Raw genomic sequence first — 26,561 nt, forward strand, 5'->3', positions numbered from 1 at the left:
ATCGGGGCTCACGCGACACGCGCACTCGGTTAAAAGACACAGGTATAGTGCCCTTTTCAGCCTTTGAGCACCTGCCCCCGGAGGGGACACCTGATGCAAGGCTTGGTCCACATTGCAGCCGACCAGTGGGAGGCATGGTCTAACAACGTTCCAGACAGGGGAGGGTAGAATTGGTAAAATACGAAAATTGGGATGGGAGAAAAATAGAAAATGGGGAGAAAAAGTAGATACAAAAAATAATATATATATATATATGCAGTATATTGCATGTGTCAAGATTCCGATTTTTGTCAAGACTTACACTCTTAAACCGTTTTAATAACTAACTTCTAACAATGGCTTTGCTGTGTGAAACTGTTCATATACTTAGTGGCAACAAACTGTCCCCATGTGACAGTAATTAATCAACTTGCCAAAGAGGGAAATGAGAAGGGACCCTAATATATTTCCTAATTACAACACAGTTTGTTTTCTCTGCCTTCAGAGTGATTAATTGTTCTGCTCCGGCCGTCTCTCCCATGTGAGCTCCACAGTGCTTGAGGTAGAGAGAGACGCCGATAAGAATCATCTTCAGGGAGCCAACTGCTTGGACTCCAATCATTGTGTTCCATGGTGCAACGTGTGGACAGATGGACAGCGGCATGGGAAGGCAGGATACCGCTGTCAGCCTCACGTCACTGTGATGCCAGGGAACAACTGCATTGCAAAAGAAGATAGATGTGGGTCTCGCTTTCATCAAAATTAAGTTACCAATTAATACGCCTTTTAGAGACTGCAAACTTGTCATGGTAATACAGGAGGGAGCTTCAAAGTCTTCATTTGAAGAAACTTGAGTATTAAAGATGCACTTCACCATAAATCGCCGATTTATTTTGCACATAATCTGACCAAAAACGTTCAACAGTTTTGCACACATGCATTTAGGTTAAGTTATTAAATCACAATCAGAGTGAATTAGTTTGAATGTGGCCACCAGTGATGTCATCGGGGACATTGAATCCGTGTGTCCATGAAATGTAGATGGAAAAATAACTATCATGTTTTATAGGGACCGCTACCATATAATTTCATTGGGCTTGGATTGGATGTTTTGATGTGTGTACGATTATGTAAGTGCCCCTTTAAGCAAATGATTTCCTAAAACAAAAAACACACATATACGTATATATTATTTATATATCGCAATGCATTGATTCAATACATAACTTCCACTGATTTAATCAGAGATTTTTCTTTGCTCTCTGATTAGCTAATGAATTAAGTGGCTATGGTTTACCTGTGCAGTAAGCACTACCTGAAGACCATATGTCTTGTGTTTCTAGTGTGAGCTAATGTGTTTATCCTATCAGCGGTCATATTTTGACAATTTTTCAAATGCACAACTTGTGGGCCTGTCATTACTGCAAGTCAATTGCATGTAATGTCTTGGAGTGAATGGAGAAATTAGTTTAAATAATTCATTGAAATCACAAGATGCTTTAATGTCAAATATGAAAAGTCAAACTCAAATATAAAATCCAGCACGAACCATGAGCCAATTAAGGTTAATTAATTTCACAGTCACCTTTATTAAATAACTATTCCATATGCATGCACTACACATAAAAGTAATGACATTCTTTGCCGTTGTTAAATGTCCAACGGTACATTAAAAAGATGTTATTGCCTTACAGTATGCCAGGGTTAAAATGAAGCCTTTATGACATGGAACGGTATGAGGCCAATCCTGGAGGAGCTGCTAGCTACGTCCACCTGATGATCATCACGGATGAAGTTATGAAGCGTTCTATGCACTTATGAAGTGTAAATAATTAAATCACATACAGTATTTGTCCATTTTGAGCTCGCAATTGTGCCCCCTGCCCCCCGATATATCCATCTCTACGTCACTGTAATACGTGTAATACTGTCCCAAGAACGGCGTTCAGACGTGGAGATGGAGAACGCTGTGTTTCTTCTCCAAGTGCTGTGAAGAGGGTCCTTCTGGGGCGCTTTTCTAGGGCCAGTCTTTTTTTTTGTAAACCTCAGCGGCCCCAAAGGAGAGTCATGTCAGTCATACAGGAAGGAGTTCCGGGGGGCTTTCTCCATAGCAATACTTTGCTTGAGGATTCCGGTAGGTGTTTTCATGTTGAACACTCTGCAACAGGGAACAAAGAGGAGGACACACAAACATTTGCTTAATTAGCATTGCCATCTAAGTAAGTACATAGGTGAGTAGGTGGAAGTGGCTTAATACTTATGAGTATTAGACAATATAGTCAGTGTCACACATTTAGAACCTTGACGACCAATCAGGTCACCACAATATGTCATTGTTTTTCAATTGTTAAAGACAATAACTGAGTCAAAGGTACACGTTCTGTTTTGGCATTTGATGTGTCTTTACAGATTTTTTAAGATTACCTGTGAAATATAAAAGCAGATATATCAATTGATTGTAGGTTTGAGAATGTATTTTTGCCTGGAATGTTTGGGGAGTTGCGTTGGTCACTCTGGCACGTACAGCATGCCCAAGCTGATCCAATCCACCAAGCAACTCAAAACCAGAGTGAATACCAACAGAAGAATATTGGCACATTTTCTTGGGCCGCTACCCACACGGTTAGCTGTGTTGCTCATTCCAAAAATGCATGTTTTTCACAAGTTGTACCTCATTGTAAAGGTGTTTAATCAGGCTTTCCAATGATATAAAATACAATACCAATTGGTATTATTAACACATTGTCTGCCAGGCATTGTGCCCATCTTTGTGCCCTCTCTGCCACCCTATGGAGTCGCTCACCTTCTTTGCAGGACTATAACTTTTCAAATATATTATAGCTATATGGACATTACTATGGCCCATTCAACATCGGGTATCATTCCAGGTGTGGGAACGTTATATTTTTCCATTCATACATTGTCGTGTTAGTACCCTCGTGAATATAAGTATGTTTTTAAAGTGTAGAGCAGTAATTCCTAGAACGCGAGTTATAGGCCCTGACGCATATGATACATAATCGATTGGCGTTTCGTTCCTATACACGCTATATTAAAAAATTCAAATGTATAAGCTCGGTATACATTATGCTCCATCATGCGTGAAGGAAAGGGGGGGGGGGTCGTTTATGATTCCTTGATTGTCAGTAACGGCTTTCTTTAGTATGGGTTGATCAGACTGATTGCAATGAAATAAATGGACAATCGAGCTGGAAATAACGTTAGATTTCTCTTACCTGTGGCCGATGAGTCTGGAGGAAAAAAATTCCAATTATATGATTTCGATCTGCTAGATCCATTTTCCGTTTGTATGACGCAATAAACGCCAAAAGCAGATTGATTTTTGCGTCTCAAAGGCGATCCAATGCACTCGAGTTGTTTGTCTGGATCCACATAACAATATAGCTCTGACCGGACCATTTTCCCAGATGCACAGAGCGGCACATCCGGTTTAGAGTGGAGTGCAACTCGCCCGAAATCCACCAGACGGCGGTATTGAGGCATTGAAATATCAGACAGGGTCCAGCTGCCTCCCGGAGCCTTCCTGGATGAATTATGAATGCCATGGCGAATAAACGAAATAACGATCATAAAAACAAGCAAACTCGTTGTTGGCGTTATTAGATTGGCGGGCAATAACGAGTAAACTCGTTTTTCCCTCACAATGTGTTAACACTTTCTCCGCCAATAACGTCATACAACGGGTTTCAAGTTCATGCAAATTCTGCCAGATCACGGCGTACGACGTTAATGTGATCATATTTCATATTTTCGCCATGGTATTCATATTTCACTCACGGAGTCTTGTATGATGCTGTGGGACTCAGCACAACTCTGCAACGCTTCAACACTGCCACCTGGTGGATGATCGGCGAGTTGCCAAACTGGATATGCCTGTTGCATATCGGTGCATCTCCTAAATCCGTCCGGCCACTCGCATATCATCCCAGGACTCTAGCCACACACCGTGGATATGGATCGCTGCCATAACTCAATAATCCACATGATTTGGGCGTGTATTAGTATTATACAAACCGGAAATGGATCGCCTCGATCCCCATCACATAACTGGGATCTGTTTGCTCCAGTATCATCGCCCAACGGTAAGAGGAGGCTGCCGTGAGTTTCAGCGTTTTTGTTTATTATTATCGATGCAAACTGCTCTGATCTATATATCACCCATACTACATAAATCATTTAAAGACAATCACGGAATTATAACCCCCCCCCCCCCCCCCCCCCCCCGTTCACCCGCACATGATCAGCCATAATGTTTAGGACCATGTACAGTTGAAATTTTTTATATAACGTGTATCGGCAACAAATGGCATTTGATAATGTATATATACATTTATGCCTATATCTCACGTTCTAGGAATTACTGCAGAAAATGATAAAAACATATTTATATTCTAGACAGTATTTTTGTATGAATGTGTGAATGAAAAAGTAAAACGTTCCTACATCCTGAACGATAGATAATCGATGTTGAATGGGCCATAGTAATGTCAATTTAGCAATACAATTTAAAAAGTTATAGCCCTGCAAAGAAGGTAAACATCTCCATAGACTTAGAGTGGTGGCAGTGATCAAACATTGATGGATATAAGCGTGGCAGAGAATGTGTTAAAGGGGAGGAATAATCGACCGAAATAATGTTTCGGAACTTTTTTTGAGGAGTTTACAAATAGAAAATAACTCTGTTTTTGACAAACATTTTAGCACCTTAGGACTATTGGGATGATAACGTATTAGACCCAGGAAGTGGGTTTTTAGTTTTCACGTTCTAATGAAATCTGAAAAAAGGCTCTCTTTTCTCACTGCAACACGTACTTGCGAGGAGGTCCTACACTTGGCCAAGCACAGCTCGAAGTGGTCCTCCACGGCCGTGAACAGGTTCTGGAAGCCCTCGGCAGCGCGGTTCAGGAAGCGCTCGAGAAGGGGTTGCTGAGGAAGAAGAACACAGATAACAAAGAGAGCAAGTATGTTGTTAACTTTGATCCCAATCTGTTCCATCTCACCGTGTGGCTGAAACATGTTTCCTTAACATCAAGATCACAGAGATTAATCTGATTCCAAGAAGGTATCCTGTAACTGACAAGGCAATAGCAACAGTGGGCCAAGAGCATTCCTATAAGAAGGGTGTAGAAAATAAATCTAGGCATTATGGTGCTTTTATATGAATATAGAACATTAAAATGTATCATCAAAATGAATGTTTCTTTTTTTATAAAACAGAATGCTGTGAACCAAAACCATGGTGTAAGATTTGAACTGACCATATTCAAATAATTTATTTCTGAATCTGTTTTCATACATATTGCACTTTTAAAAATGGATTTAAATGAATAAAATCAAACAAATCAAATAAGCTCTGAAGCTTTTTTTGTGTCTATCCTTGGCAGTATTCCAGACTGTGCTTCTGTCACATGTTATTTATATACTGTCAAAATAAAATCAATAAAAAAATCAATCAATCAAACGCTGGTCATCAAACTTTATGATACATTGTGTCTTTGCCTGAATAAATCAGAATAAAATTGCGTCATTGTAGTTAAGATCATTACCCCCTGGCTCTATTGACAAGCATATGCATTACATAATACCAAGCTCCATCACAAACTGCTGCAGATTCTGATGGTTAAAGGGGAACTATCTTATAAATGGCCTTTTTCAGTGTTTAGCATTGTTTCCTAGCTATGTGGACTTATATTAATAGGATCTATGTCTCTAATTCTCATATTAGCGCATTCTTCCAATTCTCCTCTCACAATATTCACCCTCACTGAACTGAGTCATCTGAAAATGTGCATATCTGTGATGTCAGAGATTTCTCAGCTGCATAATAATGTGGCAGTTGGTGTGGCAGTTGGCACCAGGCCACACAGTGGTTGGAGCCCAGCCTCAAAACGGCTTAAGATCTTGAGGTAGAAAAATGCTGTTTTTGAGTACTTGATTAGAAATACAAAACAATTAATTATTTTGAAAATAACGTACAGAGGTATTCCATAGACTCACAGGAATTGTGTAAAAGTGCCCAAATAGTGAAAGAAATAGTAAAATAGTTCCCCTTTAAGTTAAAACCCATCCTAACTAAGTAATTATTGCAAATTGGTATTGTGTTTTGGAAGGGATCAACAGAAAGCTCAGAGTTTGGACAAAGACCGGTGGTGAAAACACTGCTGCTGCTGAAACACAGTAATTAGTTAGGACAGGTTTTGACTTAACCCTCACAGTCCACAGTGGTTTGTTATAGAGCTTTGTATATACATACAACGTATATATATAACGCATCACTGTGCCTCACTGCATCACTGAGCACAGAGTGACAGTACAACTCTGGCAAATCTTCCTGGACTTTTACTTTTAAAATCGACATTTTACAATTTTACACTTATTACTGTACATTTTACTGTATATTTTAGAATATATATACACATATCTCAGAATGTATATCCCTGACTGTATTTTATTCTTATTCGTGATTTTTGACTACCTAAAATGTTTACTGTGACCTATCTGTAGTGCTGAATTTCCCACGGGATCAATAAAGTACTTCTATTCTATTCGTATATACATACAAAGTACATACAAAGCTCATCAATAGAGCTAACGACCCCCTGGCTTGTGTACCTTGTCTGGCTGGAGGCAGCAGGACACGCAGTATTCGTAGATGTTGCAGCAGCCATTGGCCAGACAGCTCTTACAGATGTACTGTGTGGCGCTGGGAGCGTTGACGTTACAGCAGCCGTTCACCAGCAGGTCCTTCCTCTCGCAGACGTAGCCTGTAGAACATCGACGTGGACAAGACATGCAGTGATTAAAGCCCTAACCTGTGATTTGTATGACCAGTGTGGGGCATATAGTCACATGCAAGAGTTTGATCTGTAAATGGATAAAAGATAAAAAAAAAAAAAACTTTATTAACCCATTATAAATGGGAATAGTTGTTTTATTCCAGTGTTTACCAACATTACCAACGTAAACAAACCTGTTACAGCGGCAAATACAGTGAATACAATTGAGGACTCAACCTGTTGTCCAGTGTTAGTCCTTGTATATCAAGAGCTAAAACAACTAGAGAATGAAAGGCTGTCATTACTCTTATTTCTGGTGGTAGTGCTATTTATTAGTTTGGATCATTGGCCTCTAAGGCCTTCCAGACCATACATACTAACGCCACATGACAGTACGGTAAGGCGATCACTTTATCAGTCTAGTCTAGTGACTCTAAGACCTTCCAGACCATACATACTAACGCCACATGACAGTACGGTAAGGCGATCACTTTATCAGTCTAGTCTAGTGACTCTAAGGCCTTCCAGACCATACAAACTAATGCCACATGACAGTACGGTAAGGCGATCACTTTATTAGTCTAGTCTAGTGACTCTAAGACCTTCCAGACCATACATACTAACGCCACATGACAGTACGGTAAGGCGATCACTTTATTAGTCTAGTCTAGTGACTCTAAGACCTTCCAGACCATACATACTAACGCCACATGACAGTATGGTAACGCAATCACTTTATCAATCTAGTCTAGTGACTCTAAGACCTTCCAGACCATACATACTAACGCCACATGACAGTATGGTAACGCAATCACTTTATCAGTCAAGTCTAGTGACTCTAAGACCTTCCAGACCATACATACTAATGCCACATGACAGTACGGTAAGGCGATCACTTTATCAGTCAAGTCTAGTGACTCTAAGACCTTCCAGACCATACATACTAACGCCACATGACAGTACGGTAAGGAAATCCTTTCATCACAGTCTAAATCCAGTGATGGAGCCCAGTGGGCTGGGTTCCTTACCGAGCTCATCAGTTAGCAGGGTCTTTCCCTGGATGGAGTTCCTGCACTGCGTGATCTGCCGGCTGCTGTTGCCCAGGTTGAAGCGCACCTTCCAGGGGATGCGGTGGTCTGAGTCCCTGACCTCCAGGAGGGTGCGGTCACGTATGGTTCTCTCCTCCTGCAGAACATAGAAACAGCATTAACAACATCTGCATAAACCTCAGTCGTGTGAACCAGACTCTATGCTCCAGGGACTAAATACAGATACAGAGTCAGGAACCGGTTCGCTCCAAAGCCCCCTCTTCCCGAATGTTTGTGTTTTTAGTCCATACTGAATTGTTTGTTCACAAACTTGGCTTTTCCTGACCAGACGCTTCTAATTGTATAATAACTGAACTTACGACTACGACAAAATCATGCTACATTTTGTATAGCTGATTTTGGTGTAGGTGTAGGGCTTTATATCATCAGTGTGCATGCACCAAGTTGATCAGAAGTGTGTGGTCACAAAACCAGAGCTGGTGAACAAACAATTCATTATGGACTAAAACCTTGACCAAGAGGAGGCTCTGTCTGTGGTGAGTTTCTGGAGAAGACTGGAATAGATGAAGTGCCTCCAGACAGCTCTTTATCCTGGAGCACAGGTTCAGGTCTTTACCCTGGAGCACAGGCTCAGCTCTTTACCCTGGAGCACAGGCTCAGCTCTTTACCCTGGAGCACAGGCTCAGGTCTTTACCCTGGAGCACAGGCTCAGGTCTTTACCCTGGAGCACAGGCTCGGGTCTTTACCCTGGAGCACAGGTTCAGCTCTTTACCCTGGAGCACAGGTTCAGGTCTTTACCCTGGAGCACAGGTTCAGGTCTTTACCCTGGAGCACAGGTTCAGGTATTTACCCTGGAGCACAGGCTCAGGTCTTTACCCTGGAGCACAGGCTCAGGTCTTTACCCTGGAGCACAGGCTCGGGTCTTTACCCTGGAGCACAGGTTCAGCTCTTTACCCTGGAGCACAGGTTCAGGTCTTTACCCTGGAGCACAGGTTCAGGTATTTACCCTGGAGCACAGGCTCAGGTCTTTACCCTGGAGCACAGGTTCAGGTCTTTACCTAGCCCCTTTCGTGACTTTCGGTTTGCAAGCCTGGGGCTTTTGTGACCGCAGTCACTTATTTTTACGGCGCGATTACCCAGTAAAGAAACAACCAAGCGTGATCGCGGGGCTCGGAGTGTGTCAAAAATACATCAGATCTGAATTTCAAAGATACCCAGCGTACAATATGGGTCTAACACAGCTTCACGATGGGGTCTGGAAGCTCGGAGTTGCTAATAAACAGTTTAAAACATTGTTGGGAAACACAAGTGGTACTCACAGCGAACTCTGGCAGCAAGATGGCGTCTTCTCCTTCTGCAACTTTCCTTGTCGCATGCCTGGTGCGTTTAGCAATCACTGCGCTCCCTATCGGTCCCTGTTGGTCATTACCTATAGGCCATTACAGGGTAGAATCTGCTGAGCGCGTCTCCTGTGTATTGTTGTAATGACCAACAGGGACCGATAGGGAGTGCAGTGATCGCTGGACGCACCAGCCATTTTGCCAAGGTTCGCTCTGTGAGTACACTCGTTTTATGAAAATTATTTAAAATGTTTATCAGCAACTCCGAGCTTCCAGACCCCATCGTGAAGCTGTGTTAGACCCATATTGTACGCTGGGTATCTTTGAAATTCAGATCTGATGTATTTTTGACACACTCCGAGCCCCGCGATCACGCTTGGTTGTTTCTTTACTGGGTAATCGCGCCGTAAAAATAAGTGACTGCGGTCACAAAAGCCACAGGCTTGCAAACCGAAAGTCACGAAAGGGGCTAGTCTTTACCCTGGAGCACAGGTTCAGGTCTTTACCCTGGAGCACAGGTTCAGCTCTTTACCCTGGAGCACAGGTTCAGCTCTTTACCCTGGAGCACAGGTTCAGCTCTTTACCCTGGAGCACAGGTTCAGCTCTTTACCCTGGAGCACAGGTTCAGCTCTTTACCCTGGAGCACAGGCTCAGGTCTTTACCCTGGAGCACAGGCTCAGGTCTTTACCCTGGAGCACAGGCTCAGGTTCACACGGCTACATAAACCTCAACCATCTATGAGACGTTGTGACAGATCATGTTCCGAAGGTTTGGTGTCGATCAGTGAGTTTCCATACCTGTTTGAGTGTGCTGGTGAGGAAGTAGATGAGGGAAAGTCCAAACACTACACCCAGAACCCAGCGCTTTCTTAGCAGGCGACGCAGCACCATCATGACATGGCTTTCATGAGAGGGAACTACCACCCAGTCCAAGATCAAACCTCTGCAGGTCTGAAACCCTTGACGAAATTACCTATCTAGGATATGTAATATTTGGTGCCTGCCTGATGGCTGCCTCCCAACGATTCCCAACCAAGCAAACTTACCAAACTAAAGTCAGTTTGATTTTAATAAAGAATTAGTTACAGGCAAATGCATTCCAGTTATTAACCAGCCACATACAGTAGCTAAGCTAACCCATTTTGATGGCTTACCAGTAAGCTAAACAGATCATGCCTACACGAGGCTGTTATGTAGCTATATGGGAAAGACTATGGGCAGACATGAAATCAATAGGAGTTACAGCTAGATATAGATGAGCGCACGGTTTATTGACATAGAAAGGCTGCTTTGTTAGCCTGCTAACGTTAGCTGCACGTCGTTCGCATCAGCTAGCAGCCTTATATAGACGTCAAAAAGCTACATTTAAAGACACCATTTTAGCAACACACATTCCTCCGACACCATAGTTGTACGTTCTTTAAGGAGAAGTATTGAGAAATGTCCAAAGTTACACAAAACAAGCGGTTCTTGTCATTTCCACCCTCCCATGAAATCTGCCATCCACCATCAAAACAATATTCCAACCGGATGTGGTGGTGTGGTGGGACGTAGGACCCTGATTGGTCGATAGACCGTCTCGCTGGTGTCGTCATACAGGAAGAGCGTCCATCCTCAATAGGGTCCAGCTGCAGCGCCGCAGAATCCTCTCACTGGGCAAGCCTGTGGCAGCCACGAACCTTGATTGATTGATTGATTGAAAACTTTATTAACAGATTGCAGAATGGGTACAGTACAGTACAGCTCAATACATACAATTGTTAAGGGGATGCAGACCAGAGAAAGTCTTTCGTCTTGTTTACATCAGGGTCCCCCATTTTCAATTCATCATAACATTATGACATACACGACATTGTAGCGCTGAGAAGAAGGAGTCGGAGGCGGTGTCTCGAAGCTAAACCTAATTCCTTTATTCATCAGCGTAACAACAAATCAACGTAGTCGTGTCGACAGTAAAATAAGAATGCCGGTGGCAGGAAGTGCCACCCTATAAATCGTCCGGGGGGAACTACCATTCCCAACGAGTTCCTTGTGAATTATGTACAGTCACTACACAAGCCCCCCCAGAATTCACCCATAGTCAAAATCCCCCCGGCGTGGGGGAACAATTGCCCGGCCTCTGCGTGTGCGGAAAGCCGGGGGCGGGGAGGGCGGAGTGGCATAAGCGCCCGCGCCGTCCACGACACCCGGGGGCACGAAACGGCCTCGGCGAGCGCGGAAAACCGGGGGCGGAGAGGGGAAAGCGTCGCAAGCGCCCGTACCCTCACCGACACCCGGGGGCGCTGGCATCGGTGAGGCCGCCGGTGACTCTGTGGGCGGTGGCACCCGGGGCAACGGCGGACGACCCCTGCGGGGGGGAAGGGCCAACTCCAAAGGCTGTGAAACGTCTATGTGAGCGGGCTTGATCCTGTCTATTGACACGGTCTCCGTCCTACCGCCCATGTCGACCATGAGGTCCTTGTTACCGTGTCGCAGGACCCTAAACGGGCCATCGTAAGGGGGGCGTAGGGGCCCACGGTGCGCATCGTGGCGAACAAAAACATACTCCGCCGTGTGCAGGCTGCGCGGCACCCGGGAAACGGGGGTACCATGCTGCGACGTGGGAATCGGGGCGAAGGTCTGAGCCGCTTCTCGCAGGGTGGAACGCTGGCTGGCCGCGGACCAAGGGGTTGTCGCGTCCGGAATGAAATCCCCCGGGACGCGCAATGTCTGGCCGTATAACAGTTCCGCGGACGAGGCCTGCAGGTCTTCCTTGGGGGCGCTCCTAAGTCCGAGCAAGACCCACGGCAGCTTATCCACCCAGTTGCCGTCCGTCAGGCCTGCGCGCAGCGCCGCCTTCATGGACCGGTGGAAACGTTCGCATAGCCCGTTGGCCTGCGGGTGGTACGCGGTTGTACGGTGCAGCTTAACCCCCAGGCCGCTGGCGACCGCGTTCCAGAGCTCTGAGGTGAACTGCGAGCCCCGGTCGGAGGAGAGGTCAGACGGGGTCCCGAAACGTGCGATCCACGTGCTGATAAAGGCGCGGGCCACGTCGGAAGAAGACGTCGAGGCGAGGGGAACGGCTTCCGGCCATCGGGTGGTCCTGTCCACCATAGTGAACAGGTAGGTAAACCCGTGAGAGGAAGGAAGCGGGCCCACGAGGTCGACATTGACGTGGTCGAATCTCCTCTCGGGAACCACGAATGTCACAAGCGGGGCCTTGGTATGTCGGTGCACTTTAGCCCGTTGGCAGGACACACACGCGTCGACCCAGGCCCTCACGTCTTTCTTGAGCCCTCGCCACACAAACTTCTGTGACACCAACCTGCTCGAAGGCTTCCTACCGGGGTGAGACAGGTCGTGCACAGCCTCGAAAGCCCGCCTGCGCCAGCCTATAGGGACCAGCGGCCGGGGTTGCCCGGTGGAGAGGTCACAGAGCAGGGACGCGCCCGAGCCGCCAATCGCGACGTCTCTGAGGCGCAGACTGCTATCCGCTGTCCTGAGGGCCTGGATGTCGTGGTCGGAGGCCTGTTCCGAGCCCATGGCGACGTAGTCGAGGCCCAGTTGCACAGCTCCGATGACGACCCTGGATAGGCAGTCTGCGACCACGTTGGCTTTCCCGGCGATATGCCGTATGTCTGTCGTGTACTCGGAAATGTACGAGAGTTGGCGCTGTTGTCGCGCGGACCACGGTTCAGCCACCTTGGACATGGAGAACGTGAGGGGTTTGTGGTCGACGAAGGCCGTAAACTCCCGGCCCTCCAGCATGAAACGAAAATGGCGCACCGCCAACCAGAGACCTAGGAGCTCTCTGTCAAATGCGCTGTACTTGCGCTCCCTGGGGGTCAGTTGACGGCTGAAAAACGCCAGCGGTTGCCAGGCGCCGTCAACGTATTGTTCATGCACTGCGCCCACCGCGTAGTCTGACGCGTCGGTGGTAATGGCGACCGGGGCCCCCGGTGACGGGTGAGCCAACATGGCTGCACCCGCCAGGGCCGCCTTGGTGGCCGCGAAGGCTGTCGTCCTCTCGGCCGTCCAGTCGACCGGCTGGTTGGGGGACTTGTCCTTCAGCGCCTCGTAAAGCGGCCGCATGGTGTGGGCCGCCCGGGGGATGAACCGGTGATAAAACGTCACCATCCCGAGAAATTCCCTGAGCGCCCGGGCCGTCGGGGGTCGTGGGAAAGCGGAAACGGCCTCCACTTTCGACGGGAGGGGGGCCGCCTGTCGATGAGGTGTCCGAGGAACCGTATGGAGGTCAACCCGAACTGACACTTAGCCGGGTTGATGATTAGGCCGTTTTGGCCCAGCCTCGTAAAGAGGCATCGTAGGTGCTCCAGGTGCTCTTCGGGCGAGGAGCTGGCGACGAGGATGTCGTCCAGGTAGACAAAAATAAACGGCATGTCTCTGAGCGTCGAGTCCATTAGCCTCTGGAAAGACTGTGCCGCGTTCTTCAGTCCGAACGGCATCCGTAGGAACTCAAATAGACCGAAGGGTGTTACCACCGCCGTCTTCGGGACGTCCAAGGGGTGTACCGGCACTTGGTGGTAACCGCGTACCAGGTCTACTTTCGAAAAGAACAGCTTACCCGCCAGGTGCCCTGAGAAGTCCTGGATGTGGGGGACCGGGTAGCGGTCTGGCGTGGTAGCATCGTTGAGGCGTCTGTAGTCCCCGCACGGTCTCCATCCCCCGTCCGGTTTGGGCACGATGTGCAGCGGCGAGGCCCAGGGGCTGTCCGAGCGTCGGACAATCCCCAACTTCTCCATGTTGGCGAACTCTGACCTAGCGACTGCTAGTCTGTCAGGGTTGAGCCGGCGGGCCCTAGCGTACACGGGAGCTCCTTGAGTCTCTATGTGATGCTCGACCCCGTGTTTGGTGGTCGCGGCCGAGAACGTAGGCTGTGTCAAGCCGGGAAACTCCCGCAGTAGGCGTTGGTACACGTCACCTTCTGCGAGCGAGCTGGCCAGCCCGCTGTATACCACTTCATTGCGCACACAAGTCAAGGAAGCGTACGTCTGGGCGTCCACCAGGCGGCCGTGCCTCACGTCCACGAGGAGCCCATGTGCGCAGAGGAAATCCGCCCCGAGTAGTGGGAACGAGACGTCGGCCGTGACAAACTCCCACGTGAACCGCTGTCCCCCGAAACACAACTCCACGGTCCTCGTGCCGTAGGTGCGGATCGGGTTACCGTTGGCGGTCGTCAGTCGCGGACCCCCCCCCCCGCCGGCGGTGTCCTCCACCGTCGCCGGTAGGACGCTCTTCTGTGCTCCGGTGTCGCAGAGAAATTCTCGACCAGAGAGTGTGTCCTTAATGAAGAGTAGCCTGTTCGACGTACCTGCGCTCACGGCCGCTACTGGGCGCAGGTGTTGGCGTTTCCCGCCCTGACAAAAGTACAAGGCGGGCGCAACTTCGTTGCTTTCGCGCCGAAGCGTGCATGGAAATAACACAGGCCTGTGTCATTATTGCCGTCGGCCGCGGCGCCCCTCTCCATCTTCGCCCCTCCCCCTCTGGGCATGTGCGCCCGTGTCGGGGCCAGCACCTCTGGGGCTAAGTGCTGCGTGGCCAGGTAGAACCGATCTGCCTCCTCTGCCAGAGCACGGGGATCCACAATGTTTGTATTGGCCAGCGCCGTCTGTACCCGTGGCGGCATGTGTCTGAGGAACAGCTCTTTAAATAAAAAGTTCGGCTGCTCGGCGCCCAGTAGATTCAGCATCATCTCCATATGCGCCGACGGCTTGCTGTCTCCCAAGCCACGTATATCCAACAAGCGTCGGGCCCGCTCAGACGGCGACAACTCAAAAATCCTGAGCAGGTGCGTCTTAAACGCCTCATATCTATCCCGGGCCGGCGGAGCGGTAATGAAGCCTACCGTTCTCGCCGCCGTAGTGTTGTTCAGACTCGAGACGACGTGGAAGTATCGAGCGGCGTCATCCACGATTCCCCGTAGGGCGAATTGCGCCTCCGCCTGGGCGAACCACGCGGCCGCCGACTGCTCCCAAAACTCAGGCAGTCTGAGAAAACCAGCGTTGTTTGCCATGTTCGTCGTATTCTCCGTCTCGGAAACTTCTTCGAGACTAATGTCGGGGTCACCAGTGTAGCGCTGAGAAGAAGGAGTCGGAGGCGGTGTCTCGAAGCTAAACCTAATTCCTTTATTCATCAGCGTAACAACAAATCGACGTAGTCGTGTCGACAGTAAAATAAGAATGCCGGTGGCAGGAAGTGCCACCCTATAAATCGTCCGGGGGGAACTACCATTCCCAACGAGTTCCTTGTGAATTATGTACAGTCACTACAACATACAGATACAGTACTGCTACATCTATACATTTATGACATACCAGATTTGCAAATACAGTACTGTTTGTGATACAAAAAGAGTCCAGAAAAGAGAGTATATACATTTGACGTAGAAACTGTACATTGGAGGAGGTTGGGTATGTGGGGTGGGGTTGGGTGGGTTTCAAGTTTCAAGTTTCTTTAATAGTTGTCATACAGAAGTACAGAATACTTTTATACAAAATGCTTCTTACTGTTACACTCCAGAGACTGTGCTAGACAAGATAAGTATGAAATAAAATAGTATAGCATGTAAAATATAAGTAAAAATAGAGGTCACAGTGTTCAGTATAGACATATGTACAATGTTCGATGTAGAATAGAAGTAACTGAGTTACCATACAATATACAATATACTATGCAATGTACTAATATACAATACTATATAGTGCAAAGCAGAAATGGGATGAGGTACAATTTAGGTACAATTTACAGTAAGGTGTACGAGTTGTAGTGCAAATCCTTTACCAATAAATATAAAGTGTGTTTAGGTGATCTAAAGTGTGGAGAGTGGGTGCTGCAGTGTGTTGTTTGTTTAAAGTGAGTGTGTGCGTGTGGGTGTGTGTGCTGTGTGCATTTGATGGTTGTTGCATAGTGTTTATTGTTCGTTGAGCAGCCTGATGGCCTGGGGATAGAAGCTTCTTCTGAGTCTTTCTGTGCTCGCCTTAAGACTCCGGTATTGCTTGCCTGACCGCAGCAGTTCAAAGAGGCAGTTGTTCGGGTGGCTGGAGTCCTTGATGATTCTCTTAGCCTTACCCCTGCACCGCTTGTTGTAAATGTTCTGGAGGGTGGGAAGCCCCCCTCCAATTGTGCGTTCGGCTGAACGTGTCACTCTTTGTAGTCTGCTACGGTCTTGTGCAGTGCTATTCCCAAACCAGGAGGTGATGTTGCCAGTCAGGATGCTCTCTATTGTACATGAGTAGAAGTTCTTAAGGATCTTCTGACTGACTGGGGGACTGTACATTGGAGGTGGTTGGGTGGGTGGGGTGGGGGGAGGGAGGGGTTGGGTAGGAGGGGTGGGTGGGTGGGGGACAGTGGGGGACACTGTACAACTGTACAAGCAAAACTGTACATTGGAATATTGACAAAACCATACATGGTCATTTACTGTACATTGGAGGGGGTTGGGTTAGGACATTTACAGGGGCCAGTTTCGAATTGCAGTCTCCCGTAGGTGTTCTTTGAGAGTGGTTTTGAAAGTGGGTAGTGATTCACATTCCTTTACAGCTTTGGGTAGGGTGTTCCACATTGATGTGGCATAATTGCGAAACGTAGTCCCTTGTTTGAGCCGAATCTGGATTTAACATGATTTGTGGAGCTCCCTCTGGTGTTGTGATCGTGGTATTCACTGACATTTGGGAAGTATTTTGACATGTACATGTGTAGAAGGGTGGATTATCCCTACTTTATGAGAGTGGATATGAACTGTCACCAGGTAGTGGGAGCACAGCAGATCTGGGTCCGGCTGAGCCCCCGACTGTAGTGTAGGAGTATTAGAATTGGGATTTAGCAGCGGGGCAGATGGGGCCAATGGGTTTACTAACCTAGGGGTTCTACGCTGGTCCTTCTTGCCCTCCAGGGCGACCGTAGTATTTCCTCCAACACCCACACTTCCCATAATACGTCCCACACCCTCTCACACCCGGTGGCAGTGATGGTAGATAATATCATTTCTCCCCAAAGCAGTAACTTTCCTTGTTGACTAGTGAAGACCTGTACAGAGCACCTGCCCCAATTGCACATAGACCGTAGGGAAGAAGGGGTTAAACGATAATGCACATTAATGGGAAGAAAAGGTTTAAACAATAATGCACAGTAATTCACACACACACAGTGGTCCCATTTATACGCCTCTCCTTTTACTTGTAATTGGGTATTTACATGAACAAGTCCCCGTAAGCCTTGGGTTAATACTCTTTTCATTGAACAGTACAGAGGGAGGTAGGCGGCAAGCTCCGTGAGCTATGGAATTGGAACAATCATTAAGGTGCATAAGTGCTGTTTACACAACTCGATCACACAACACATGTAACCAGAAAATTAAGTGGGCCCACAGTTGAAACAAAAAGCCTATCTAAGCCGGCATTACCTAAAACAACAAACGTTGGGGCGCCCCTATCACTGGTGCACGTGCCAGCTCAAAGTATTTATTCTCTTCGCCCTTAGAGGGCATGCTCTCGAAAAGGAGAATGTTCGCCGATAATGTTGCAGAGCGCTGGGAGCGCTAACAGTACCTTGTGTGAGTGTACCAACCGAGTGCTGGCCTGCTCCCGCAATGAATGTCTGTGACGGGAGGTGGGCGTCGAACGGTCCCGTGGTTGTCACCTGTGATAGCAAGAGGGCTGGCTGGGCTGACGTTAGGCAGGCGAATAGCTGGAGAATGCTGGAGGCGGGTGCGGTCCAGCGCCGTCTGCTGCGGTGTCTGCTGCGGAGCTGGGAGACGGTGGAGCGACGCGTCAGCTAACTTAACAGGCCTATACTTGAAGCTAAGCTGTGGTCAGTGCGACCCCCTAGTCTTTCGCCTATACATTCCTAAACGCAGCGCGTGGAATATCCACAGTACAGTCCGGCAGTCGAACGTCTTCTTCTTGGTTCAAACGTACCCTAAGCACTATACTGGGAAGCTAAACTTTTGCATACGACGTTACTATCCCACCCCGTGGCAGGACTCGTATTTCGCGTGTCTTTATTATCAGGAGCTCTTGGTCCACACGTCTGTTCGCTTGGATGGAAAACAACGAAGAGGTAGTCTCGCAGTATCAGCTCCTCCTTCAGCCAGCCTCTTCCTCACCTGTTGTCACCAGCCCAACGTCGCACCAGCTCCCCCTGGCGACAGTCCAGCGCTATGTCCCACTACTAAATGTCAATATTAGGATATGGAGAATCAAGACGGGTCAGCGAGTTACACAGTGGAGTACAAGGAATTAGAGTTAGACACATTGAATTATTGTTAGACATATTCAGGTGTCTACACATGGGTACCTTGGTCGTGTAGTGTATCTTGTAGACCAGGGCCATTGCAAGTTGCTGTACTCTGTCGTTTACTCTAAGCCATCCTAGGTTGTCAAAGTGGGCAGGGGTGAGGTGGGTTCTAGGAGTAAGGTCAAGCAGTAGTCTGACCAGTTTGTTTTGAGATGTTTGTAATTTTGTTTTTAGCGCCTTTGAGGTGCTTTGGTACCATGAAGTGCAAGCATATAGTACCCTTGAATGAGTGCTCCTGCCATAGTCTTCAGGGTATTCTTGTTTACCAGTGAGGAGTTTGTTGGTTGACTTTTTTTATTACTTTGGATGCCATTTTGTCACAGGAAAGATTTGCCTCTAGGATGGAACCCAGGTAGGTAATATCTTCTTTCCTGTCACAATATTGTCACCCACTGTAACTGAGAAGCCGTCGATCTTGCTGAGTTTGTTATTTGAACCGAAGAGAATGGACTCTGTTTTGCCCATGTGTAATGATAGTTTGTTACCTGCGCTGTTTTAAGTGAGCGTGTGTTATTGGATTGATTGATTGATTGAACATTTTATTAATGTCCGCCTTGTTTCGAACTGGTTATGCTTGGGCCCTCTTTCGAAGTCGGTTATGCTTAGAGTTTGGAATCAGGGCTGGTGGTCTATCGCCCTGCTCTAAAGATAAACTCTAAGCATAACCGACTTCGAAAGAGGGCCTAAGCATAACCAGTTCGAAACAAGGCGGACATTAATACAATTTTCAATCAATCAATCAATCCAATAACACACGCTCACTTAACCCTTATGTGGTGTTGGGGTCTCCAGCGACCCGTTTTAAGGTTATAATATGTAATAACTACCATGTAGTTGATTTTATTAGAACAAGGCTTTATGATATCCTCCAACACATAATAAGCACAGCAAAACTATGTTTCACCATTTTGAACATTCTGAAGGTATCTGCAGAAAAAAAGGTACGACTGTGGTGTTAGGGTTATTCTTGACCCGGCAAGGTAAAACTATACAAATACTAAATATAAATAAATAATATAATAATAAATATACTAAACTTTTTTTCAGAAGTTATATTCTAATATTGTTCTATTAGTCAGAAAACATTTATGGGTTTCATATTTAGTATATTATGATTGAACAACCTCATTTTCATCTTAAAAATAAGGGACATGATGTGTCTCGGGGACCATAAAATCAAATTACAATGGGATTATATGGTTATGAATACATATAATGTTAGTTAGGATGTAGTATTAACTATTGAGTGGTACTCCTTTCTTTTTAGTGGTCAGGACTGAGTTAGACCCCGGGTGTGACATCCTCGGCACGACGCAAAACACAAGTTGATTTCTTGAACTGATTTTAATGAAGAAGCTTGATCCAACCTCATCCAAACCGTAAAATCTGTATGAGATACAAATGCATACAAAAGATACTATTACTATCACAAGTCCATTACCAATGGTCGGAACGTCACTAAACATATACCACAATTATTATCTCCATCAATCAATACCTTATTGGCTGCGTGCCAGTACATGAGAACATCAATGCGTTACTGTAGTATGTCTTCTGTCAGTTTCTTGAAAGATTGTCTTGTTTCGTTGGCGTGATGGATTGTTCTTTACTTATTAGAACGCCAGGTAATTCCATTACCATTCAAGTTCATGGTCCAACGCAAGAGAGAGAAGGCGGAAACACGTCACCGGATACCAGGTGTGTCAACTCTCGTGAGATGTGGTAATTGCACAAATAAAATAGAAAACAGTGCACCACTAATATATATCCAGGCATGCGTTCTTCATGGGCCGGGGTTGCAAGGTCTGACATTGACCAAACTTGATATGCATGACCTTGGTGGGCTCTAGGTCAACTCCTGAAAAGGGGGTCAATGTCAGACTTTGCAATCAAAAGTTAGGGGGCTAATAACCCTTGCCATAATTTCAGTGCGCCCCTAACTTTTGATTGCAAGGTCTGACATTGACCCCCTTTTCAGGAGTTGACCTAGAGCCCACCAAGGTCATGCATATCAAGTTTGGTCAATGTCAGACCTTGCAATACACTGTAAGGCACTGTAAGGCTACTGTCCTCCCCCACTTCCAGTGATGAAGCTAAGCTATGCTAACGGAGCGTCTATTCCCAAAGCTAAAATGCACGCACAGAGACAAAAAAGGTATGCATCTTCTTGTCTAACTCCAGGGAAGATGTTAAATAAGCTAATTTAAAAAAAAAGTGGAGTTATCCTTTAAAACAGCGCAGGTTCGTGGCTGCCACAGGCTTGCCCAGTGAGAGGATTATCCGGCGCTGTAGCTGGACCCTACTCTCCATCCTTTTTCCTCAGCATCGAAGCATCCTCCTCGGCACGGCACCCGTAAACTAAACTACCTAGCAAGCCGCATAAGACAATTATGACAAACGCAGAAGGATAAAAAACAGTGCTTTGATTCAAGGTAAACTCACATTTGCGTTCGATACGAGACTCGAATGCATGATGAGGGTAAATAAATAAACAAGCACGGGCCGGTGTGTGGATGCTGAGGCGACTAGTACACACGTAGTGCAAATCGTCGTCCACCACTATTATTAATGTAAAATATGCTTTTCGATCTGCATCCACAGGACTGGATCATGTGGTGACGAGTCATCACTGATGACCTGTGTGCCATGCAGAGGAGACACAGCAGCAACACGGATGGCATGCCTTCTGAAAGGTGGGAAGGGATGGATCATCCTTCCAGACATACAGACCAGCTGGTCTAGCTTTGCCTGTTGAGGGCCATACATCCAATTATTTGGGAACACAAATTATATACCGGTACTACTCCCTTTCATTTAAAGTAATCATCTCAAACATTTTCATATAAATAAATGGCTATTATATAATATATAACATATTATATAACAACAACAGTGAGTCTACCTAGCCTACTCAGTTCATGAATGTCTCCATTTTGAGTGTCACCTCCAAGGTATTGGACAAAGTAATACGAACAGTTATATCAATACATCAACGATTCAAAACTGTTATATGAATTTAATTTAAATCCGGCTTCAGGAAATCATGAATGAATGAAAACTTTATTTAACAGATTGCAGAATGGGTACAATACAGTACGGCTCAATACACACAATTGTTAAAGGGGAACTATTTTACTATTTCTTTCACTATTTGGGCACTTTTACACAATTCCTGTGAGTCTATGGAACACCTCTGTAATATATATATTTTTTTTATTCATTGTTTTGTATTTCTAATCAAGTCCTTAAAAACAGCATTTTTCTACCTCAAGATCTCGAGCTGTTTTGAGCTGATGTGGACTGGGGTGCAGGTGCTGGTGCCTGAGGAGCCACATTAACATGCAGCAGTGACTATATGACATCACATATAGGCACATTTTCAAACGACTCAGTTCAGTGAGGGTGAATATTGTGAGAGGAGAATTGGAAGAATGCGCCAATATGAGAATTTTGAGACATAGATCATATTAATATAAGTTCACATAGCTAGGAAACAATGCTAAACACTCAAAAAGGCCATTTATAAGATAGTTCCCCTTTAAGGGGATGCAGACCAGAGAAAGACGTTTGTCTTGTTTACATTAGGGTCCCCCATTTTCAATTCATAGTGACATTTATGACATACACAACATACATGACATTTATGGCATAGGGACATACATGACATACAGGTATTTAGTACTGTTACATTTGTGACATATACGATATGCAAATACAGCCTCCCGTAGGTGCTCTTTAAGAGCGGTTTTGAATGTGGGTAGGGATTCACATTCCTTTACAGCTTTGGGTAGGGCATTCCACATTGATGTGGCATAATTGCGAAATGTGTTTAGTCCCTTGTTTGAGCCAAATCTGGGTTTAACATGATTTGTTGAGCTTCCTCTGGTGTAGTGGTCGTGGTATTCACTGACCTTTGGGACATATTTTGACATGTACATGGGTACCTTAGTGGTGTAGTCTGTAGTGTATCTTGTAGACCAGGCCCATTGCAAGTTGCTGTACTCTAGGAGTAAGGTCAAGTAGAAGTCTGACCAGTTTGTTTTGTGATGTTTGTAATCTTGTTTTTAGCGCCTTTGAGGTGCTTTGGTACCATGAGGTGCAAGCATGGTACCCTTGAATGAGTGCTCCTGCCAGAGTCTTCAGGGTATTCTTGTTCACCAGAGAGGAGATCTGGTACAAGAATCTAGTTCGTTGGTTGACTTTTTTTATTACCTTGGATGCCATTTTGTCACAGGAAAGATTTGCCTCTATGATGGAACCTAGGTATGTAATTTCATCTTTCCTTGTGACATATATGACATATCATATTCAACAGACTCCTATTTGGTATATTTAACCAACTTCCTAAGAGGTGAAATGGATGCCAGCAAATTCTGTGGCATGATTTTAATTGATTTGCAAAAGGCATTTGACACCATTGTTCAACAAGTTGTGAACTGAATTTATAATGTTTGGATCACAACGAAAGTTGAAGTCAACTGACATTGACCTTGGTGGTCAGAATTTCTCTGCCAAGCCCTCGGTCAGCGACCTAGGATGCTCCTTAGATAGCAGCCTGGGGGGAGAGAGTATGGCATTAAAGATCATGGGCAAGGTAAATGGTAGAACTAGAGTCCTAGCTAGATGCAATGCAGCAAGCCTGAGATTGCTAGCGAACTCTCTAGTTTCCTGTTGTTTTGATTATGCAATGTGTTCATGGTATGGAGGCTTGACTGAAGTACTAAAAGACAAGTTGCAGGTTTCCCAGAATAAATTAGTTAAAGGAAAACTCCAACATTTTGGGAAATTAGCTTATTTGCCATCTACCCTGGAGTTAGACAAGAAGATACATACCTTTTTTCTTCTCTGTGCATGCAGTAGGAGTAGAAAGACGTGCACCGTTAGCCTAGCTTAGCGTCAGTCACTGGAAGTAGGTTCCTCCATTAGCCTAGTTACCAACGTCTTCCTACTCCTACTGCATGCACAGAGAAGAAAAAGGTATGTAGCTTCTTGTCTAACTCCAGGGTAGATGGCAAATAAGCTAATTTCCCAAAATGTTGGAGTTTTCCTTTAAGACTAGTGCTGAGTCTGTCCTCAAGGAACCATGGTGGTCTATAATGTATATAACAACCGAGCACCAGAGTACCTTCCAGAGGAGCAGTGACACTCATGGTCACCACACTAGAGCTAGCATTGTGACCTGTGCTGCCCTGGTGTAACACCAACATGGCCACCACACTAGAGCTAGCATTGTGACCTGTGCTGCCCTGGTGTAACACCAACATGGCCACCACACTAGAGCTAGCGTTGTGACCTGTGCTGCCCTGGTGTAACACCAACATGGCCACCACACTAGAGCTAGCATTGTGACCTGTACTGCCCTGGTGTAACACCAACATGGCCACCACACTAGAGCTAGCGTTGTGACCTGTGCTGCCCTGCTGTAACACCAACATGGTCACACTAGAGCTAGCATTGTGACCTGTGCTGCCCTGGTGTAACACCAACATGGCCACCACACTAGAGCTAGCGTTGTGACCTGTACTGCCCTGGTGTCACATCAACATGGTCACCACACTAGAGCTAGCGTTGTGACCTGTACTGCCCTGGTGTGACACCAACATGGTCACCACACTAGAGCTAGAATTGTGTCCTGTGCTGCCCTGGTGTGACACCAACATGGTCACCACACTAGAGCTAGCGTTGTGACCTGTGCTGCCCTGGTGTAACACCAACATGGCCACCACACTAGAGCTAGCGTTGTGACCTGCCCTGGTGTAACACCAACATGGCCACCACACTAGAGCTAGCATTGTGACCTGTGCTGCCCTGGTGTAACACCAACATGGCCACCACACTAGAGCTAGCGTTGTGACCTGCCCTGGTGTAACACCAACATGGCCACCACATTAGAGCTAGCGTTGTGACCTGTGCTGCCCTGGTGTAACACCAACATGGCCACCACACTAGAGCTAGCATTGTGACCTGTGCTGCCCTGGTGTGACACCAACATGGTCACCACACTAGAGCTAGCATTGTGACCTGTGCTGCCCTGGTGTAACACCAACATGGTCACCACACTAGAGCTAGCATTGTGACCTGTGCTGCCCTGGTGTAACACCAACATGGCCACACTAGAGCTAGCATTGTGACCTGTGCTGCCCTGGTGTAACACCAACATGGCCACACTAGAGCTAGCATTGTGACCTGTGCTGCCCTGGTGTAACACCAACATGGTCACACTAGAGCTAGCATTGTGACCTGTGCTGCCCTGGTGTAACACCAACATGGCCACACTAGAGCTAGCATTGTGACCTGTGCTGCCCTGGTGTAACACCAACATGGCCACACTAGAGCTAGCATTGTGACCTGTGCTGCCCTGGTGTAACACCAACATGGTCACACTAGAGCTAGCATTGTGACCTGTGCTGCCCTGGTGTAACACCAACATGGCCACACTAGAGCTAGCATTGTGACCTGTGCTGCCCTGGTGTAACACCAACATGGTCACACTAGAGCTAGCATTGTGACCTGTGCTGCCCTGGTGTAACACCAACATGGTCACACTAGAGCTAGCATTGTGACCTGTGCTGCCCTGGTGTAACACCAACATGGCCACACTAGAGATAGCCCCTTTCATGACTGTGATGTACGCCAAGTTCAACATGGTTTGGCCAGTGAATACACAGTCACTTCCTAGCCCACAGCAAACCAAGCAATGTTGACCATGAAGATCTGGTTCTGGACGAACCGTTCATTATACAAGTATCACAGAGAAATGTCAAAGGTACTCACAGTTGCACGAGGGTTTCGGACAAAAATACGGGATGGTTTGAAAGCTTGGCGTTGCTAATAAACATTTAAAATAATTTTGTGACATGCCGGAGTGCTGTGATTGCTGGGCGCACCAGGCATGTCACAAAGCAGAAGAAGAGAATAAGCCAATCACAGCGCTCCGGCATGTCACAAAGCGGAAGACGAGAGTAAGCCATTTTGATGCAACACTGACCTCGGTGATGTTTACACGTTTATAAAAATTATTTAAAATGTTTATTAGCAACGCCAAGCTTTCAAACCATCCCGTATTTTTGTCCGAAACCCTCGTGCAACTGTGAGTACCTTTGACATTTCTCTGTGATACTTGTATAATGAACGGTTCGTCCAGAACCAGATCTTCATGGTCAACATTGCTTGGTTTGCTGTGGGCTAGGAAGTGACTGTGTATTCACTGGCCAAACCATGTTGGCGTGCATCACAGTCACGAAAGGGGCTACACTAGAGCTAGCATTGTGACCTGTGCTGCCCTGGTGTAACACCAACATGGGGAAAGGTTAAGTTTAGTGGAGCTGTGAACTTGAACAAATTACCTTTGCAAATAAAAAACACAGGTAACCAACATCTTAAAAATAAATAAATAAAGGGTCAAGCTCTGGCTAATGGAGAATGTAGATACATGGAAGCAGTAGCTCAGTAGTAGCAAACGTTAGTTTTAGTAGTATCTTTTATCTATCTAAAATTCAGGTAGTATTGTCATAGGTGACCATGCATTTTTTAAGATGTTTTCATGTCTATCTGTTTGTGTATTGCATCGTCCCAGTAACAGCAAGGACCATGATGGAAATAAGTCCTGGGCCCTCATTCATCAACGTGGACGTAGAACATGTTCTATTTCCACACGTAAGCACAGAATGTAGAATCAGTGTACGCACAGGAAAATCGGGATTCACCACACGTGCGTACGCAGGTTCTACGCACACCTGTCATGATGAATATGACTTTGATCCTACGTTTGAGCTCGTGCACTGTTTTAAGTATTTGCATACCAGAACCGCCCCGATTAACCATATACGGTAATGGTATACCCCCATGAAATGTGGAAAAATGGACTAAGCCGAGGGAAGCGTGTTATGAGAACGGTGATGTCGGATATGATATCTATTAACCATTGCTGCCTGGGCAGCGCAAAAACACTAATAAAGACCGCGCTGGAATATGACTGCCTTTTCCCGTGTTGTTTGATTAATACCCAGGGATTAAAGTTCTCCTCAATTTTATTCCAAATCGCGATGGATCTCCCGTCAATTTTCTACCTGCTGCATATGATTTCTAGAGGCATACTACAAT

The 26,561-nt window shown here is 46.3% G+C and overlaps 2 protein-coding genes across 2 annotated transcripts in view; one reads left to right on the forward strand and one right to left on the reverse strand.

Annotated features, from left to right (window-relative positions):
• Positions 1 to 1,460: 1,460 nt before the first annotated feature.
• Positions 1,461 to 10,685, reverse strand: spring1 (SREBF pathway regulator in golgi 1). Its single transcript, XM_084307886.1, has 5 exons — positions 9,963 to 10,685; positions 7,805 to 7,961; positions 6,613 to 6,764; positions 4,813 to 4,926; positions 1,461 to 2,137 (listed from the first exon to the last, which is right to left on the reverse strand). The coding sequence occupies exons 1-5, from the start codon at positions 10,056 to 10,058 to the stop codon at positions 2,054 to 2,056; spliced, it is 603 nt and encodes a 200-aa protein (XP_084164012.1). The 5' UTR covers positions 10,059 to 10,685; the 3' UTR covers positions 1,461 to 2,053.
• Positions 10,686 to 21,104: 10,419 nt separating this feature from the next.
• The window catches only part of rnft2 (ring finger protein, transmembrane 2), a gene marked incomplete at both ends in the record, with an annotated part of 31,179 nt that continues 25,722 nt past the window's right edge, over positions 21,105 to 26,561 (forward strand). The window contains one exon of the mRNA XM_084308809.1: positions 21,105 to 21,151. Within this exon, the coding sequence (XP_084164935.1) occupies positions 21,105 to 21,151 (47 nt within the window). The remainder of the gene's footprint in view (positions 21,152 to 26,561) is intronic.

This window comes from Notolepis coatsorum (genome assembly GCF_963971535.1).
Source record: "Notolepis coatsorum genome assembly, chromosome: 2".
NCBI classification, from domain to species: domain Eukaryota; kingdom Metazoa; phylum Chordata; class Actinopteri; order Aulopiformes; family Paralepididae; genus Notolepis; species Notolepis coatsorum.